At 38.5% G+C, this 20975-nt stretch overlaps 1 protein-coding gene and 1 long non-coding RNA gene across 8 annotated transcripts in view; one reads left to right on the top strand and one right to left on the bottom strand.

Moving 5' to 3' along the window:
- The window catches only part of Samd13 (sterile alpha motif domain containing 13), a 46491-nt gene extending 41810 nt beyond the window's left edge, over positions 1–4681 (bottom strand). Inside the window, exons 1-2 of one of the 3 annotated variants that reach the window (XM_010636738.2) lie at positions 4488–4681; positions 348–432 (exon numbers count right to left, since the gene is read on the bottom strand). In XM_010636738.2, coding sequence (XP_010635040.1) covers positions 348–400 — 53 coding nt within the window. In that variant the 5' untranslated portion in view covers positions 401–432; positions 4488–4681. Of the gene's footprint in view, positions 1–347; positions 433–1861; positions 2035–4487 lie in introns of those variants that run through there. The other 2 variants (XM_010636737.2, XM_033758170.1) reach the window with 2 other exon arrangements.
- Positions 4682–5198: 517 nt separating this feature from the next.
- LOC104870932 overlaps positions 5199–20975 on the top strand; it is a 72311-nt gene continuing 56534 nt past the window's right edge. For 4 of the 5 annotated variants that reach the window (XR_782668.2, XR_782666.2, XR_004515114.1 and 1 more), the window contains exons 1-3: positions 5199–5308; positions 5669–5784; positions 6398–6479. This is a non-coding gene — a long non-coding RNA (uncharacterized LOC104870932). The remainder of the gene's footprint in view (positions 5309–5668; positions 5785–6397; positions 6480–20975) is intronic. The other variant, XR_782667.2, reaches the window with a different exon arrangement.

Genomic DNA, 20975 nt, shown 5'->3' with positions numbered 1-20975 from the left:
TGCCCCTACCTTAGTAACCTATGGACATGGGAGGCAAAAATGTGTGTCAGCTTAGAGTTTTTGTTTCAGGAGAGAGAATGCAGGACTGAAAGCCTCAATCGTCCTTGTTTCACAGCCAGAGACATACTACCCTTTCCACGCACACTTTGATGTCTGAGTTATCTGCTTCAGAAATGGAACCCAGAAAAAGGCACCTGGAGTTGGGAGAGGAGGAAGGAGGCTGGTGGCCAGGGTAGATGAACCCAGACAATCCCCAAACTGTGTGCTGTGGTAGATAAGCAAGAAGTACAAAAATAGAAACCAAGTCCCTCTGTTGTGTGCAGAACTCAGAAGCCAGCTTCACTTACTTTTTTACACCGACAGAGCCATTTTCCTTGTTTTCCATGTCAACAGATAGCATGGGAAGGCTGCAGGGTTCCTTTACTTCAGCAACTAATCAATAAGGGAGAAAAGCTTGTGTTTAATTCTTAGAAAGTGAGAGAAGAATATATATTCTGAATCGGAAACATAAAGGTCCCTTTCACAGCCTCACATCAGTTCACGGTATGTTTGTTTAAATCTCCAGTTCCCTCAGCGATTGGAAAGATGTGATTAAACCTAAAGAACTGGAGAAGATTGCGGTGCTTGCATCTGTCCTGGCACTCCCCGCTCCGACAGTGAGCATTTGCAAATGAAACTAAATCCTCCTTGTTCAAAACAAGTGCTGTTCGACCTGACACAGCTTCCTCCGGTGCCAGGCTCTCACTTAAGACACTGCAACTCATAAATGAGTCAAAGTAGAAGACAAACAATTCCCCCTTTCCTGCTTCCTCCCATCTTGGGCTGTGATTTTTTTTTCTTTTATTTGCTTGTTTTCCCTCTCTTTTAGTATACTCCTCTGCTCCTAGATTTTTTTGATTGCAATGCAGAAGGGCACTTAAAGCTTTTGTCAGCAAGTACTCCCCTACCTCACATATACTCAGTCAAAGCTTCAAAAAACCAGCCTAGCAGGTGACCAGGCTGTAGTGAAGCAAAAAGCTTACAAAAAATGCTAGATAACCCTTAGCATTGAAAGGTGGTTCTGTGTGTGTGTGTGTGTGTGTGTGTGTGTGTGTGTGTGTGTGCGCGTGTGTAGGCAGCTTATCAGATTTATGTAAAAACATCAAAACATTTAAGGATATAGACATATAAGCATTTATCACTCTTTATGTTTGAAGGATGAGGATTGTGAAAAATAAAAACCCTCTACAATTAATATGCAATTAGCAAGATGAAAAAGCTATGAATAAAACTGCTTTAAGAAAGTAGAAGGAGGAAGAAAAAAAAAAAACTAGTCCCGAAACGTATTTGCTCTTATTCAGCTGAAGTCATAAATTAAATACATTTCCTCTCAAATCACTTTATACTTCGGCACTCCTTCTCCTGGGATTACTCTGACATGGCAAGTGCATCATTTAGTATCATTCACAAGATTTTATCACTGTTAGAGAAGTAGATGATTAACAAATAACACTGTAAGTGTGGGATAATCTTCACTCCTGAAGCACACATATCCACACACACACACAAACACACACAAACTTCCAGTTGCTAAGCCACTTAGATTATTGCTAGAGAAATCCAACATTTAATATACATATAGATTATTAGCATACATCCACACACCGCTACAGAGTAGACAGGAAGATAGTGCTGCTGCTCCAGCTAAAAGAATGATTTCACTTCAGTTGGAAACTGTTACACATTCACCATTTTCTAAAGCATCTCAGAAACAAAACAAAACAAAACACTCACAGTGATACTCTGCAACACCACACTACATTGTCTTATTATTATTACTAGTATTCTCTGTTTTTGGTGGAAAAGTAAAAAGAAAACCTACCTATAAGCAACTAAAACATATCAATTTTTATAGGCTTATCAAGAACAGCCAAAGAAACCCCAATGTTTTCTTTCACAAAGTAGGCTGGCAAAGGAATTCAATAAGGAGGTACAATTTGACACAGTGAAATAAAACCAGGCTGGCTCTCAGCCAACATGACGTTAGGAATCACACACAAGCTGCACCAACTGCCTTCTGGTTCATGGCTGACTTTTTAAAGCTACAGTGTGCCTGTTCACTTTGGTTAACTACCTTCAGCACAATTAGTGGAAGTGAATGAATCACGAGTCTAAAAATTGAAAAATTCTCCCTGCACCTGTATTGGATGAAAAAAAAAATCCAAGCTGTCTTAATAGGCTATTTTCTCCCTCCCCTTCATGTTGTTGCATATGCCTCTACTATTGTTCTGAGCATAACTGTCGTGTTTTAAACTATTTCTTTTTGTCTCCTGCAGAAAAGAGAGAGAAGCCAAAACACCCAAAAGCTGCAGTGCTGTTGTTACTCGTTTTTTCTTTTTTTCCTAATAAAGAGTTGTGGACAAAGTTCCCAGAGCTGGCTTTTAAGTAATCTCTTTGTGAGAATAAGGAAAGCCCTGCCCAGCAGCAAATCCCTTTACTTCATTAGGCAGGAAGCAGCATATTTCAGAGAGGATGTAAAATAGATGACCAGATCTCCTTAAAACACCCATGATCTTTTAGTTTGGCATTTATCTTACCCAAAGAAGCCAACAAAAATTCAAATTGAACCAAAATCTTACTCTATAGAAGGAAAACAAATAGTTCTGCAAGGTTTGATTTTAGTTGTTTACCCTAGTTGCATAAAAAAGCATAAGTCAACAAATGCAATCAACATAATTTTATGAGCAACTGATAGTATGTGAATCATATATAAATAGGAAGAAACTGTATCAACTCTCAAATTTATAGTCTCTTACCACTGTCCTAAATCCCAAATCAGGGAATTGGGAGATGGAATAGAAAGACTGGGTGAGGCCTTTTGATTAAATTACCCTGACCAATCGCACAGTTCCCTGGCTTGGCTGAAGAGGAACATTATACTCTATAAATGTTCTGCACATACACAGAAAACATACATGGTTGGCTCTTCACTGAAATAAACACTAGTCAACATTTGAACATATTTAGCTCAAAGTATCCACGAAATCACTCAAGACAGAAAACAGATTACCTGTTCCCCAAAATGATCCTGGAAAGTTACCTGCTCTATGTAGACTTCAGGTAGAATTGAGAAGAAAGTGGCCTAAGGCCCTTTTCTTTAGAAGTCTTTAAGGGTACTTGCAGATCAGCAACTATGATCTAAATTTTGGAATCTGAATTCTAAACTCAATTTTTTTCCATTACTTATTCCAGGAATGTTATTAGACATCTTCAATATCCTGAAAGACCACTGCTGAGAAATGAAGGGTTCTCTATACCTGTCTTTGCCATTGTCCCTTTGCAAAAGTAAACAATTTTAATTTAGGGATCAGTTCTACAAGGTCAATATTCTTGAGTTTTCCTCCCTCCTCTCTCCTGTCCTCTCCCCTCCCTTCTTCTCTCTCCCTCCCTCCTCTCTATCCCCCCCCCCTCTGGTGAGGCAAGTGGATGTGTCACCTCCACTGATCAAAATGATGGACTCTGAAAAGACAAAGAGCTCTTTCGTTAACAGAGACCATGTTTTTGGACTTGAAACTTCTGAACTACTCTGCAACTAAATCCAAATGGAAGGGAACTGGATTATGAATCCTGTGGGCAGGGCAACGGGGAGGAAGTTATCTTGACAACACGAGGTAGGTTTACCACCTCTGAAGGAAAAGAGACAAAGAAAATGTAGTTATCCCAGGTGCATAAAAAGCACAATTCAACAAATGCAACCAACACAATTCAAGAGCACCTGATACTATGTGAGTCACACAGAAACAGGAAGATACTGTATCAACCCTCACATTTATAGTATCTTACCACTATCCTAAATGCCAAAGAAAATGTAGTATCTATATTCTTTAGAGGCACTCACAGGGGAAGGATTGTATGAAGTTTTTCCAAGTCCTTCTTCCTATGTTTAGAAAAGACATCCCTTCCTGTGTTGCGGCTGTGATCGAAAGTTTGCCTGTTATACAAGTGTAAGGTTTGAGAAAGTGTTGCTGGAAATCAGCTCCTCTGTATAGTAAGCTACAAAGGTATTCTAAATAATGACAACGGGAAGTTTCACTTACCAGCCAGTGTTTAAGTTTGGTAATAAACTGACTTTTTGAATATAAACACATACACTAGACTCAGCCATTCCCTCCTCACACCCTGCAACAAACTGTCACTAAGTTTTCAGTGATGAGAATGTGTAGGTGCTGTAGTGTATGTCTATGTTGTATGCATGTAGTGTGGTTTGTATGTGCAGTATGTGTGGTTATAGAACATATAGTGTGCCATGTGTGTTTGTGTGTGAGAGACAGAGGCAGCGAGACAGAGACACACAGAGAGACAGAAGCAAAGAAGACTTTTGGATACAACACAGTGTAGGATTTGCTCAGGTAACCCTGGAGATGATCTGGTGTCAGGATTATGGAGCAGAACTTCCAGGCCCGCTTGGACGTGCACCGGATGGGGGAGGAAAAGGGGGAGACTGGTACCTTGTTTGTTTGGCTTCTTTACTGATCAACACTTATTCTCAGGCGAAAAACAGCGCAGACTCTCCAGCAAAGCCAGAGCTATTCCAGAGAACCCTCCCGCCCCGTCCCGGATCAACCCGGTGTGTCCAGCCCGTTCCCCCAAAGCAGGGGCCACAGGGCCCCGAAGGGCGTCTCCAGGGACAGGGAGGAGTGGCCCGGAGAGGGGCCAGTGGGCTGTGGGTGCAGGTCGGGGGACCTGGCAGCCTCTTGGTCCAGCAGCGCCGGCCAAGAGCCAGCGAACTCATCCAGCGTGGCACCACCCACCACAGATAGGGCAAAGTTTGCGGCTCCCACTCGGTCTCAGGTTCTGCGGCTCCCTGTGGGGGCGCCCTGTTTGGCAGGGGAATGTGGGGTGTGGCGCTCGGAGCGCCTGCCCGGGTCCTGTCCTAGCCGGGACACGCTGGAGCCCAGTTCCACTCGAGTGACGTCCACGCCCGTGGGTACAACAGGCTGCAGCAGCACCGGGCGCAACCACACGAGGCAGCGCAGGGCGGCCTGTTTTATTTTCAGCCGGGTCGTCCCGGGTTTCCCGCATCCTGCAGAGCGGATAGAGCGCCGCTCCCCACCCGCGAGGCTTGCCCCGCGCAGCAGCCCCCATCCCATCCCAGGGCTCCGCCAGTGAGAGGTGCATGCCGGGAGTTGTAGTCCGCGGGGCGGGGCCGGCCCCGAGCAGGCTGCAAGGGCCGAAGGGAGGGAAGTAGGACATTTGCAAGAATTTAAACTTCCGTGCCTGAGGGGAGGGAACACGCCTGGAGAGACGTTTTTAAAGTCCATGTTTTCAGGTTTGTACCATTTTTCCCCGTCTTGCTCACTCCTGATAACCCTTGCTGAAGTTTTAAACTGGGTTTTGGGGCCAAGTTCGTATTTTGTAGGGTTCCTCCACTCCCTGCACCGTGAACACACACCTGTGGCATCCTCTGCTTGGAACCCTATTCTGTGGCCATAAAATACCTCAGTTGAAGCGCTAGAATGTTTTACAGCACTTATTATAAAGCATTAAAAAAAACCCCTTATGATTTGCTATATTAGGCCCATAAAGCAACATTGGGATTTAGGCAGAGAAATGCTAAAGATGCAGAGAGGTTTGTGTGTCTCCCCCTGTAAAGGCGGAGTCACCCTGAACTATTCATTCCCTTCTCTAGTTCTTCTCTCAGCAGCTGAGGAGAGAGGAGCTAAGGACTGGGGACAGAGGTGATGGACACAGTGAAAGAAGAGGTCCATGCAGGACTTCTTGAAAGAGCCGATGAGTAAATCCTTGGTAAATAAGAAAATAAAACTAAAATAAGTGCTTATGGATTGGGAAATTACCGGGGGAAGGAAGAGGTAGTGGGAATATAACAGACTCAACAGAAGAGGGTGAGCAGGCTGGAGGCAAAATGGAGAAGCTGTGTCAGCTGGGCGTGATAGCACGTGCCTGTAATCCCAGCTACTGCGGTGACTGAGGTGACTGAGAGGAGGATCCTAAATTCAAGGCCGGCCTGGGCAATTTAGTGAGACCCTGTCTCAAAAATAACTTTTAAAAGGGGTGGGATTGTACCTCAGCCCTTGCCTGGTATGTGCAAGACCCTTGTGTGCAATCCTCGTATCTGAAATTAATCAAACAAAGTTTCATCCTAAAGAAAGCAAAACAAACAGGGATTTTAGAAGCCAGACAGACCTGAAATTTGGGTGTTGTCACTTCTGAGTAGGTTCTGTGGCTTCAGTAAATTATTTAACCTCTCCAAACCTCTTTTGCCTCATCTTTAAAATTTAAGCAGTAATAGTTCTTATTTCGTGATGTGGTTGTGCAGATTAAAAGAGACAGGAAGCACTTAGATTAGTACCTGGCATATCATAATCACTCAGTTAATATTCACTGTTATCATCTACAGAAACACCTTTTGTGAAAGTATCAAAAGATAAATTGGTGTGGAAGTACCAGTTGGGAAACTCTGACGCTGCTCTAAACTACAGGTAATGATATCTTGAATTATCTTAATCGACAGGATGGAGCTATGAGCACTTTGGGGGGAAAATAGGACAGTGCAACCAAATGGATGTGGGCAATGAGGAATAGGGAGTAAAGATGGTGTCAGTTCTTGAATGAGGAAATGGGTGCTGCTGCCACTCACATAAATAGGTCCAGCTGATGCAGAAAAGGACTAGTTTGACTCTGGACATGTAACTTGAGTCTTTCTGAGTATGAACAACCAAATGGCAGATGAAATGTGGATTTGGATATTATGTGTAGAAATGGAATTTGAGTGCCACTTATTTAGTAGAGGTAGTTGAAGAGCATGCAGAGAAAAAAAAGAAGGGCCTTGGTGGGTGGGCAGATGATGCCCAGCAGGACTAGTGAAGGTGGCCAGAGAAGCCTTCAGGGAAGCAGAGAGCCAAAGAAAAAGGGAGGGCTGAGAAGGAGCCTGCCAGGAGGACACATACTGCAGAGATGATAGCCAGTGACCACAGAAAAGAGGCACTGGGGGTGTAGATCAGAGGCTGTTGGTGTAGCACTGCCTTTCTGGGTTGTTTTGGAAATCTGCCAGAGTGCTTTTGCTTTTTCTAGTGACTGAGAAGGAGCACTTTTGGAATACAATTGGTGGGGCCAGAGTAGCTAGACATCTTGCATTGCCTGAGAAAATCCTGCCCAACAAAGGACCAGCCCACATTCTGAGTGTCTCAACAGCCCTATTGCTCACTGATGTAGGTGATAACCCTATTTATAATTATCTGAACCTAGAATCTATTTTACATATAAATATAGCGTTTTTTTCACACAGCTTAAGACTTAATGAATTTTCCTGGAATGTAGTAAATTGTATGACATTATCATTCATGGAATTTGAATTAGTTCACTTTGTGGCTGTCTTTCTCTTGGTGGATCTACAGACAGACACAAATATCTGACTACTCACAAGCACTTATTTCTCCTATCTAATGGGAATTTGACACTCATTGACCAACCTTTCCCCATTCCTCTCTATCTTCTTACCAGCTCTGATAGCTACTGGCCTTGACGATTTTGGAGAGACCAGCAAAGTTGCCATTGTGGCTGGATTGGAGAGACTAGGAGGTGACAGGAGGGGGACGGAAGATTACCGTTGGATTGGGGACCACTTATGTATAGTGTTTAAGGACTCTGATTTTTCTGAACAAAATGGGTCACTGCTAGAGAGTTGTGAGGAGTCAAGTGACATGATTGGGCACATTGTTAGATTATTTTGGCTATTCTATCAAGGACAGAGAATAACCAACATTGGTGGAAGCTAAGTAAGAAACTATTGCAGTGACCCTGGTAGGAAACAATAGTGTCTTGAAACAGAGTGGATGCAATTAAGAGTGATGTATTTTTTTTTTTCTTTTTTTGGTACTGGGGATTGAACTCGGGTCCTTGCGCTTGCAAGGCAGGCCACCGAACCGCTGAGCTAAATCCCCAGCCACTGAGTGGTGGATTTTGACAGAAATTATTTTGTTACTTTAGCTGTAGTTTTTGACTTAGTACCTCCTCTGTTATCGTTTGAAGGAGATTCAACCAGGGAAAGATGATAAAGGAAAAAGGAAATGAACAAGCTCTACTTCTGGCTCAAATTCTGATATTAAAGAAAGCAAATTATCTAAAAGCTCTATTATTAAAAGAAATGCCAAAAACAGTCTGAATCTTCTAATTATGACTCAGAATTAGAAAAGAGATGAAAACATGAGTAAAATTGGGGCTACCAGAACAACCAAAAATATTTCCAAATAAAAAAGACTCTGAATGTTCTGAAGGTGAAAAATACAGTAAAAAGAAACAGAAAATCAAGGGCAGAAAAATTTATCTAAAAAGAAAAAAGAGTGATGGATTAGGTGTGGAAGAAAAACCAAGAATTTCTGAGCACACAGAGGAAGAGTTTCAGGGGTTGGAGAAGAGTAGAAGACAGAGTAAAGAATGTTTAGGACCTTGTGGGAATGAGACACCGGGGATGACCCAAACTGTTTTTGGTGACTGACATGAATATAGATAAAGGGTTTAATGAAATCAGCCTGAGTCAAGAAATAAAATGATGGGGAAGTTGTGAGCATGAGGATTATGGATGAATGTTTGGGCTCTTTAACTCTGTGAATATAGATGAAGAGGTCTAAGAATCAAGTGGATTATTTTTTCAGTTTTCTTTTTATTAGTGCATATGGGTTAAATGAATTAATGAGTTTCACTTTGACAGATTCATACAATGCACATAACAGACTTTATGCATTTTCACCCCTCATTGCGCTCCTTGCCTCATCTTTAGACCTATTTTCACCTTCTTTTCTTTTCAGTAAGTATCATGTGCTGCCCTCCCTTACACCTCCTCCCCCATATTCCCTTCTTCTTGTCTAATAATAGTTTCTTTTCTATTCTTGCATCATTTTTTTAGATATTATGTGTCTTAAATAATGTTAGATATTAGATATAGGGAGAATATGAAATATGGCATTTTTCTGGCTTATTTCTCAACAAACGTGATTCATGGTCCATATTGGAATGTGGAAGGTCTGGGGAGGGGAGGGCTCAATCCATGAGGATTCATAGTTCATGCCCGAAGGTGGGCAGACTTGTTTGGACTCTAGCATCCTCTTTCTGCCCTTGATCTTTCTGATTGGACTTGGCCCTTTTAGTGGGGTTGGAGATGGGGGCAAAGCGGTAATTACTCTAAGCATAATGGTCTATATACAAGGCTGATTTGGGAGGTGTACAGTATGCAGAATGTTGATTCAGGCATGATTGGGCAAATGGAAGAATTTTGAGAATTTTGGTGAAGACAAGCAGGAAGAAAATGGGCCCTTTGTGTGAAGGGCTTCTCTAAGGTTCAGAACAGGAGACAACTGTGTTTGTGCAGAGAAGTGAAGAAGTCTTTAGGAGCAGAATAGTGAAAACTCAGAAGAGGGGAGAATGGCTGAAATGACATCCCAGAGAAGAAGAAACTGAATTATTTACCCTTGGAAGGAAAATAGTACAGTTCTTCCTATAAGAAAGGGGGGAAAAACAGTGGCAGAATGGAATGATTCAGGAATATTTAGAAAAATTCTAAAGAGATAAGGGAGTAGAATACTTTAAAAATGTTATTTCTTATGAAAATGAAGTGTGTGGTGAAAATAGAAATACCAGTTACTTAAAAAGCCATTCCTAAAATAATATTTTCTAGGTGGCATATATTATCTGAATTTTTATCATGTGCTTGTGTTTTCTCTTTGAAATGTTATGTGGATATCTAAAATATTGGGTTTTTCTCTATATAGGTTCTGAGGTTTATAAGTAAAATTTATTGAGCATCTATTAGGCTATGTTATCCTAATTTATCAATATTTCTCTGCATTTTTCCTCTTCTTGACTTTTTAAAGACTCAGAGAGATTTATCATAGTCTCCTAAGATTTTTCTTAATTTTTTCTCTCCTTTGAAGTTTTGATTTATGTATTTTATTGCTATACTGTTTTGTACATTAAGATTCATACTAGTAATAACTTTGTTGGGAATTGTATCCATTGCCATTATTAAATGACTGTCCCATTTAATGCTTTTTAAATACTTTGTCTATTTCATTGGAAAATATTTTAATTAGGTAAGTTTTATCTTTGTCACGGCTATTTATTTTTTGAATCCTTATTGTTTCTTTGTTTTCTCTTTTGTTTTATGATGTATGCTTTCTCCCTGTTTTGTTTGTATTTTATTTTCCTCTGTATTAATGTCAAAGATCAACAAAGCCTGGTTCTACTAAAGAAGTGAAAGATGTATTTTATTTTTTTTGGTACCAGGGATCAAACTCAGGACCTTGTGCTTGCAAGGCAGGTGGCAGAACCACTGAGCCACATCCCCGGCCCCTTGAAAGATGTATTTTAATCAGGAATACTTATTACAGTAGGGAATTGAGTCCAGCATGGATTGAACCCAGTGTCACCTTGTATAGAGATGATCAGGCTGAAATGGGAGTAGGGAAAGGGACAATTAAGGGCTTGGTAGAATCAGGGAACTGAAGAACTACAGAAGATTCATCAACATAAAGTGATAAGACCAGCTATGTCTGATTCTTTCCTCCTACATAGGCTAAGAGACAGAGGCCCCATTCTTCTTAGTGATTTTATTTCCAAAGAACAATTCAAAATTGCAAACCCTCTTTAGTAAATGCTCTGAGAGAGGGTGGTCAGGTCTTTTGAAAGCCTTGAACAGTATCAAGCAGGCTCTTTAACAGGTGCTAGGATTAAATAAGTGATGTGGGCTTGAGTTGCTAGGAACTATACTACTGTTGAAATCTTTACAGACTAAGGTTGAAGAAGCAGAGGAGCTTGGCTAGGATTTGGTTAAGCAGAACTTTGTTGTCATTAGTTGTTTATTGCTGTGCAACAAATTCTGCACCCCAAAATGTAGCAGTTTAAAAAACACACATTTATTATTTTCTACATTCTGCAGGTCAGGGTTTGGCTGAATCATTGGCTATGGGCTCTCTCACAGGGGATCAAGGTATTGAATAAGGCTATGGTCTCAGCTGGAGGATAGACTTGGGAAGAACCAGTCTTTAAGCTCATACATGTGGTAATTGACAGGCTTTCATTCCCAGAGAGCTGTCGAGCTGAGGATCTGAGTTTTTCACCACAGGGGCTTCTCCATAGGGAAGCTCTCAACATGGTGTCTGGTTTTTATCAAAACAAGTACATGAGAAGAGGCAAAGTGTAAACAAGACAGGAGTCATGGTCTTTTATAACCTAATTTTAGAAGTGAAATCCCATCATTCATGCCTCATCTTCTTTGTCAGAAACAAGTTATTAGGTTCAGCCCACATACAAAGGCATGAATACCAAGAGGTAGGGACCACAGACAGTCATTTTGAAGACCACCTATTACACCAGCAATTTGGAAGTTATAAAGTCTCCTTTTAATGATAATCTTCCATTAATATTTTTCAATTTGAAGCGGAACTTAAAAACAAAAGGGAAAAACAAGTTTCCCCAACCTAAGCAATTCTCCCTTAGACTTCCCCCTCCCTACAGCCTTTGTTTTTTGTTCTCTTACAATTAAAATTAGTAACTTTGTCCTTGTAAATAAGGTTTCATAACCTCCTCCTCTTATAAGATTCAGTTTTTATCTGACCAAGGCCACTGAGATATGCTAAGTTACAAAACCATCACAGCTTTGACTAAGTGCCTTTGTTCTGCTTCTGTCCACAAGTTTTGCACCATTAGGTAGACCAGCCCTGCTCAGCGACATGTATAAAACTAGAGCCCTTCCTTTGTTCTGGGCTTAGCCTTTGGACATGAGTCTGCTGAGCCAGTGCATACTCTAAATAAATCCTCCTGTTTTATCCATTGGGCTCTTCAATCTCTTGAATTCTGCAGCAAATTAACTTTAGAAATGAAATATTAATGCAAGATAAAATAGAACTTCTTAGATTTTTTCCCATTCCCTCCTTACCTCTCATTTAGCTTGGAAAGCAAATATTATTCTTGTTCTAGTCCACTGTCCTTATTCTTTAGATTACATATTTTTGGATTAAGTATTATGAATTAATTTTTATGACTTAAATATCCATTATTTAAGGATAATTTTACATATACTATAAACAGATTAAAAGCTCATGGACCAGCTTTTTATTTTTTATGACTTAAGTACCAATTATTTAAATATAATTTTATATGTAAAATTATTCAAAGCTCATGGCCTAAGCTTTTGTACTTCATGATTTTGTGATACATGAATTCATTATTATTATTCATTGTCATGACTTTTTTCCTGATAGATTTTTTTAGAAGTGCATAAATGCTGTTTGAGTCTTATATATTTGAGAATTTCTTCCTGTTACCATTACATAGAAAATGTAGTCATATAGAAACTTTTCTTCCCTCAGTATTTCATTACCCATTGTTTCATTTTCTTTTAGCTTCTAACATTGCTTGGACTGTGTCTGATTTTGTTATTGTTTACAAAGATGATCTTTCCCCCTCTGCCTAAGCAGTTGTTGTATTATTATTCTTTTATCTTTAAAGTTTAAGGGAAAAGCTTCTATTAAACATTCTTGGAATGTGGTGAGCTCTTTCAAAATGCAAACTTGAGACCTTCTGTATTTCATAAAATTCTTCTATTATTTCAATTTTTTATTCCTTTTGTCCATTAATATTTTCTTTTTTTTTAGAATTGTATTGGTACATTTTAAATAACATAATAATAACATTTATCATAGGGAATTTGCACCTGTACCTAATATATCTTGTTCCTTATTTTCCATTCTCCTTTCCTCCCTTCAGCCCAGTTATTTACAAAAGTTTTGTGTCCATTTTTCCAGAATACTTTTCTCTTGTCTCCTTTTTCCTTTCCCTGATTCTTATTTTCTTTTTTTTTTCAACTTTAATTGAGTTTATTGGTACATTTTAGGGATACAGTACAGTTACATTCATTGTTGGGATCTTGTGCCTCTACATGACAAGTCTTGCTTCTCATTTTTTCCCCTTGTCCCTGCCCTCCCTTCACCCCCTCCTCCCCTCCCCATCTACAACCACTTAATTTCCATCTTTTCATTATCTCACATTTTTTTCTTTTCCCTTTTTACCCTTCCCCTACCCGTCCCACCTTCCCTACACCTTTAGCTCCTTTCTTCCCACTTCTCAATGTCAGTAATCTTATTAGGATCTTCTGTCCCTCATTCTTATTTTCAAAGACAGCATTTACACATTGATACATATCTTAGTTCTCCATTGATACATATCTTTCACCTGCTTTCTGATCACCTTTATTCCATGTCATTTTCCACTAAATTCTATGTGATTAAAAAAAACAATAGTCTTCCCTTTATCCACTTTTCTAGAGTTTAAGTTCTACTCCTTGGTGCCTTTGCTATGATTTTCCATGATTTAATTCATCCTTTTAATTTCCTTTTCTTTTCTATATTTATTTTAGTTTTATTATTGTGTGAGTCCCATGATATTTTGGGGGGATTTTGCAGATTTTTATCTGATCTTTGAAGGAAGTCAATGAAATCTAGTTCATTTGTTTACGAATAAAGTGCGTGATTTTCCCCTTGTTCACCAGTATCCAGTGTGACTAGTCCATTTGAGATGTAATCTGAGGACTAATGTTGATGCTTCATAATCTTTGCTGGTCATTCAGTGATGAATGGGCTTGGACAAAAGGACAATTTCCTGTGAAAGAAGAAAAGAGTCTGAAATGTACTTTACTTTTCTTTCGACTTATTGCTTACTTTTTTCACAAAGCATTTGGAGTGACTGGTAATAATGTAAGAAGCAATTTTAAAAACTATTCAATGTGAGAATGAAAAGTAAATATTAACACCAGAATTTTAAAAAAATGTACAAATGTAGCTGTAGCACTCTACAAAGTTACTTATATTAACTTATGGCTACATTTGTAAGCTTCCTGGCAATCAAAGCAAGAAGAAACATATAAATAGACATTTGGTTTTCATTGACTCTAAAGGAAAGCCTGCCGACTTGTCAAGGAAAATTTTTTGTAACATTTCTGGGGAAAAAAGTCAAATGGGGCAGCGTTCTTAATGACTCTCATCAGTAAATGCAATAGTGACATTCACTAAACCACTGCTTATAGTCCTACTTAATGAAAGCTAAAACACAGCATGGAGATACAGTCCAGAAAAACTTAACTCATATGTTTCTCAAACAGAATGATCTAAGCCTATTTGGAAGATAAAGTCTTCTCTCTAGTGAAATAGATGATTCTATCGCTTGATCCCTCCTCCCCAATATGTTGAATTTTGGACCCCTGGTATCCATAAATGGGACCTTATTTGGAAATTGGGTCATTTCAGATGTAATTCATTAATACAAGGTTATATTAGAGAATTGAAGGCCCTATTCCAATATGACTGGTGTCCTTGCCAGAAGAAGAAAGATGCAAGAGATGCTTTGTGAGGACAAAGGCACATACAGAGGGAAGATGTGGGGTGGAGACTTAAGTTCTGCTGCTATTTGCTAAGGAATATCAGTAGCTACAGGAATCTAGGCAAAGACAAGTCCTTCCGTAGAAACTTTAGAAGGAATTTTCCCTACCAAAGGTCTGATTTCAGACCATCAGGGAACAAATACATTTATGTTGTATTCAAGTCACCAAATTTGGGGTACCTCATTATAGTAGCCTCAGGAGACTAATACAGATTTATACATTTTGTTCAACAGTATTTCCTAAATGTTTCAACCAAGATTTGTATGTGGTGAACAACAGAAATTTTGGTAAGAGATTAAGTAGGTTTTATGTGCTGAATCGAGAATAGATTCATATGCTTTAAATTTAAAACTTTCAAAAACAGATAAAGTTGATGTTCTTGTGAACACTGCATGCACCTGAGGTACATACACACTTGAGTGTTAGCCATCACTCCACATGTGGGGGAGGGTCAACTGTATCTTTTAAAACAAATCTTGTTGATTTAACAGTGTAGGTTCTATTTTATCACATGCAAAAAGCAGACAATGCTGAGATGATTTAGTTTAGAAAGTATTCAAAATAGATGATTCCTATATTTTACTGTAAGACTTGGAGTGATATATGATTCATAGCCTTAAATATTTTAGAGGTGCACGGTAATTTTAGGGTAGTTGATATGCCAGGATTTATGATAATGAGGAGATAGAAAACTAAATTCTTTGTTGAAACTACTGCAGTCATTGAAAACTCATCAGCGGAATACACGATTCCTGCCGCATGTCCTCTACTGTGAGAGTAAAAACATACGTCTTTTTCAAGAGGTATCTTCCTTTATTTAGTTTCATTCAATGTGTTTTATGTCCAGGCAGGTGGTATTAAGAAGCAAAAGTTTGTACAGTCTTGTCCTTTTATCCAAAGGTCAAACTTTTGGATGTTCACCAAAATATAGCAGCAGTCTAGAGATATGGATAGAAAAGGATTGGTCTCTCAGAGTTAGATATTATTATAAACTCTCTGAATTAAAATTGTGAAGTTTTCAGTGGAAGGATGAACAATTGGAGGCCGCCTCAGTGACAAGAAAAAGACACTGGCAGAATCAGGGTGATCATAATGTACTTAAAATCACATTGTTCATGAATAAACCAGAATCCAATATCTAGGGACAGGGAAGGGTCCAGGGGAGTATTCTGTATACTCTAAAGTATAAGCAATTTGAAATGATTAAAAATACAATAAAAAATACAGAGAAAACTTCAACTGGGATGCATTTAATGTGGATAATAAATTGTATAATCTTTTTAATCCAAGGATAAATACAAAACTAAAATGTTCACAATTGCTTAAATTAAATAATAAGAAAATAAAATCTTAGGAAGGAGAAAGAAATTACAAAAATGTCCCTCAATTATTTTAAGTGAATTAAGCCAGTTCCAGAGAGACAAGAGCTGATTGATATCACTGATACATGGGATCTAACTAAGTTGATCTCATAGAAGTTGAGAAAGACTAGTAGTTATCAGAAGCAGGAGAGAATGCGGGTGGGTGGTGGTAGCTGTTGGTCAGTATGTACTAAGTTATAATTAGAGATGAGCAATATGTTCTGGTGTGCTGTTGTGCAGTAGGGTGACTACTGGTAGCAGTAATGTACTGTATATTTAAAAAAGGATTTTGAAAATTTTCACTATAAATAAGTGATAAATGTTTGGGTAGGAAGATATGCTTAACCTGTTTTAAACGTTACATGTATTGAATCATTAAATGGTATCCTCTCATCATGCACACTTTTTATGTTTTATGTATCAGTTATAGTAAATGAATGAAAAACAATTAAAATAGAAAAACTACCTATCGTGGTTGAAAAAGAACAAAATGGAATTTGTAGAGGTGAAAAAATGAAAAGATGGCCTTATTTCAAGGTTCCTCCAAATAGAAATAATAATATTTGAGGAGATAGGAATGCTAATTTCCCTGACTTTATCATTACATGTTGTAAACATATATCAAGTTATGGTGCTGTACTTCATAAATAAGTAAAAATGTTATATTGCAATTAAAATTTAAAAATTTAAAATTACAAAAGATTAAAAGTTAAAATTAAATTGAAAACTGAATGGAAAATTAGCAATAGAAAAGACCACACCTGAAGAGAGAACTAGGAAGATCGGAATATCTGTTACAGAATTCAGGACAAAAATATGACAGAGAATTCAAGTGTCATGAAGGAGAGATAGTTTTTTTTTTTTATTGAGTTTATTGGTACATTTAGGGATACAGTACAGTTACATTCATTGTTGGGATCATGTACCTTTACATGGCAAGTCTTGATTCTCATTTTTTCCCCTTGTCCCTGCCCTCCCTTCACCCCCTCCTCCCCTCCCCATTTACAAACACTTTATTTCCATTTTTTCATTTTCTCATATATTTTTCCCTTATTACCTTTCACCTATCCTTCCCACTTTCCCTACACCTTTAGCCCTTTCCTTCCTATTTCATATTGTCAATTGTATCATTAGGATCTTATGTACTATTATAGTTTTTCACATGAGAGAAACTATTCAGTATTTATACATGTGTGACTTATTTATTTCACTTGGGAGTATATCTTCAATATGTATCCATTTTCCTATGAATGAATCTATTCTCTCGCTCTTTATGGCTGAGTAATGTTCCATTTTATAGAAAAACCACAACTTCTTTATCCAGTTTCCAACGGATGGGCAAATAGGTTGTTAAGGAGAGATAGTTTAAGAAGGTTCAGCATGATTCTAACTAGAATTTCAAGAGGAAATAATGGGAGAAAAATGAATGTGACATTTTTAGAATTGATGAAAGAAATCTCAGGCTCCAAAAGCCCTAAATAATTCCCAGTGAGATAAATTGAAAGACACACACACACACCCCTCCAAACATATAGTGAAACTTTAGAATGCCAAAGACAAAGAGAATATATTAAAATTAGCTAAGGAGAAAATATAGTTTATCCATTTAAGGTTTGGCAGTTAAGTAGTTGACTTCTCTGAAGCAAAAATGTAAGACAAAAGGTGGTAAGAAACTATTTTTTTAATGGGGAAAGGGTTTATTTAGCTTACAGTTCGTAGAGGTTTCGGTCCATAATCAGCAGGTTCCAAGGCAGAGTAGATGGCAGACAGGTACTGCAGAGGAGAAACAATAAGGCACACACAAGGTAGCAAAAGCAGCAAGGGAAACAGTTCATGGCAGTGGAAGACAGCAAAAATGTACTGAAAGATAGTAACTCTCAGAATTATTTATCGATTAGAACAATTGGTCAAAATAAATTATGTTGAGTTAGCAAATTAACTCTGAAAGCTCTGTGGCTTCACATAACAAAAATTGCTCTTGTTACACGTCGGGAACAGGTGGTGAGAGAGTGTGGCCCACACTTGGGGCATCAGTGGACAGAAGCACTGCTGTTTGTAGCTGCACTGCTCAGAGCCTCTGAGATCAGGCAGCAGGGAAGGAGGAGCATACAGAAACGTGTTCTAATTGTGTTTGACTGGTGGTTACACTTGTCTCCCCATTAAACAAGGTACAAACGTAAAATAAATTTACAAAGAAAATGTTGACGAAATTTGCATACTATAAAATGAGAAACTTTGGTTCATCAGAACTTATCACACATTAGTAGAATGTATTTGAGGCAAACTTAACTGATACAATACAAATGTTTTTAAAAAGCCAACAACCAAATAGAAAAATAGATATTACACAGAAGAGGAATACTATGCAGTTAATAAACACATTAGGATAGTCCATGTCAATATTTGGAAAACAGAAATTCAAACCCTCAGATATTGTTTGCACTCTCTTGATTGGGAAAAGTTTAGACATCTGCACAGGGTATGTTGGTGAAGTGTGAAACAATGGAAACTTTTGTGTTGTTCATGTGAATGTGAATTGGTGTGATTCCTTTGGAAAACTGGCATTATCAAGTAAAGGAAGAGATGCATTTACCCTATTTTTTAGTAATTCCACAACTGTGGAAACTAAAATAATGTCCTTCTTCCAAGATGCTTATACCTTAATCTTTAGAATATGTTAGCTTGTATAGCAGAGGCAAATTAAAGGTGTAGATTGGATTAAGGTAGTTCATCAGTTGATTAAAAATAAGAAAACACAGATAGCATTCATACATTACAGTAAACCAGTCTGTCATGGTGGGGGGAGGTTTGGAACCTGTAATAGTTAATGGAACACTTCTTCGACATGAATTTGCACCTTACAGAAAGAATTGTCAGGGATTGCTATGGGTAGGAATGTTGGGAGGAACGCATTTTATTACAAGAGCTAAAATGCTAGGTAGCTACCAGTAATTGAGAGAGAGTAGGAAGTCTATGTTTCTTTATACTCCCGTTAAGTGTTGGTTTTGGAATTTCATGCACCACATGCATACTGTATATTGTTTGTTGTAAAATATGAATACTTTGTTCAGGGCTCACTCTCTCTTTGTCATAAACGTCAGATAGTTGTAGCAAGTGAGGGTGGAATGCCAATACAGAAATTCTTTAAATGTAAAAAGAAAGAGAGAGAGAGAGACAGAGAGAGATTGAGAGAGAGATTATCCTAGATTATCAATGTGGACCTACTAAATGACAAGGGTATCAGAGAAGAAAAGGAAGGGAGAAGCCTTAGAACCAGAAAGATGGCATCATAGGAAAAGATGGATCAGCAATCAGTGGTTTTAAAAATGGAAGGAAGCCATGAGCCAAGGAATGGGGCGTTTTTGAGAAGACAGCAAAAAGCAAGAAATGGATCGTCCCTTAGAGCCTCAAAAAAACAAACCTTGAGTTTTTCCCAGTGAGATTAATTTCAGACTTGTGAACTCTAAAGCTATAAAATAATAAATGTGTCATTTAAAGCCACAAACAACCAAATCTAGTGATTTGTTGTGGCAGCATAAGAAACTAATGCAGTACTCTACAGAAACTTGCGCAATGGCAACAGGAGACATTTGCAAAATGATAAACATGAGAACTGTCAGAGCTACAAAAAGCTGAAAATAAGGCCATTTTTGTGGGAGTAGATCCCAAAGTATAGCAGAAAAATGATAGTATGATGGAATAACATAACAGCAGGGAAATAAATAAACCGTAGGCTCATGCATCAACATAATAGTACGTGCAAGAGCAAGTGGCAGACACATACTGAGATATCATTTATATGAAGTGCAAAAAGGTGAAAGTCCAATATGTTGCCTAAAGATCCATAGTGATACATATTATGTGAATAAAGCAAGGGAATGACAAACACAATTCCGATGGTGGTTGCTTCTGGTGGATTAGGCAGGACATGCAAATTAGGGAGCAGAGGACAGGGACCTCCCATGACATTGGTGATGCTTTGGAATAGTGATTTCACTGTGTATGTTTTGTTTTCATTTTTTGTAGCATATATCATTTTTGGGGCATCAGATATTTCGTATTTTAAGAAATAGAGGAAAATAAAATTTTTTTTAAAACCCTAAGTGTGACCAGAATGTAACACCGTCTTATGGGGCTTAGAATAAATAAGCTGCCTGAGGCACTATCATCAATCCTGATACTCAAGTGCTAAAAAATGCAATTTTTGGTACAATCTTGGTAACCGGCAGTTCCTCCGAGTCCATTGGCAAGTAACTTAACTGATGGTTAATTCCTTCCCATAGAGTCAGCCCAAGAAGTCCATAAAGTCAATAGAGACAGTTATCTGGAGAGTATCTCAGAACCTAAATAGCCTTCCCACATCAACTTCACTATTCCGTGTTGGTCAACAGTGATGAGCGCTTACTCTGTCCTGCACCGTTCTGCCCATACACAGTGCGGTACTCATGGCAACTCTTTGAGAGAGGCACTGTTATTTGTGTTTACAAATGGTCAGGTGAAATCATACAGTGGTTTCATACCTTCCTCAAGATCATGCACCTAGGGAGTAGCAGTCTTGATTTAAACACAACTGAGTTCAAAGCTTAAACTCTTATGTATCAGATTACACTGCGTCTCAGTTGTTCTCCAGTTTATTTGCAGATAAAATTTATGCTGAGGCATTGGTTGAAATGTAGATTCTTCTGACACAGTTGCTTGAAAATTGGTCTTCAAATGAGCCCTAGCATTCACATTGTCCACAGACATCTTAAGCATTTGCCACTAGTTTGGCTTCTCTTCAACTGATTTGAGCTGTAAATCTGACCATGCTTCTCCTCTGCTTCAAATTCCTCTATGTTTTTCATAAGCACTAAGGCTCACATTCATCTTTCTTAACTTAGCACGTGAGGCTCTTTGTCCTCTGACCCCTTCCTTTAGTGTCACATCCATCCAGATCTCCAAGTCCGTTCTTTACTTCCGTCCATGTAGCCCTTCTTCCACAACCATAAGTAATGGCTTTTCACACCTGCACCTTAGTACACATTGCTCTCTTATCCAGAAATGCTATACTTGTCTTCTTGGTTTAACTGACTTACACCCATCCCTCAAAATTCTGAAACTTTACGTTAGTTTCCCTCGACATATGCATTATTTCTAGCTCACGACACAACTCCAAATAATATCTATCTTCAGCTTCGCTTTAAAAT

The sequence above is a fragment of the Fukomys damarensis genome, unplaced genomic scaffold (assembly GCF_012274545.1).
Source record: "Fukomys damarensis isolate Sample0158 unplaced genomic scaffold, DMR_v1.0_HiC HiC_scaffold_33, whole genome shotgun sequence".
Lineage (NCBI taxonomy): Eukaryota > Metazoa > Chordata > Mammalia > Rodentia > Bathyergidae > Fukomys > Fukomys damarensis.
This window is presented reverse-complemented; position numbering and strand designations above follow the sequence as displayed.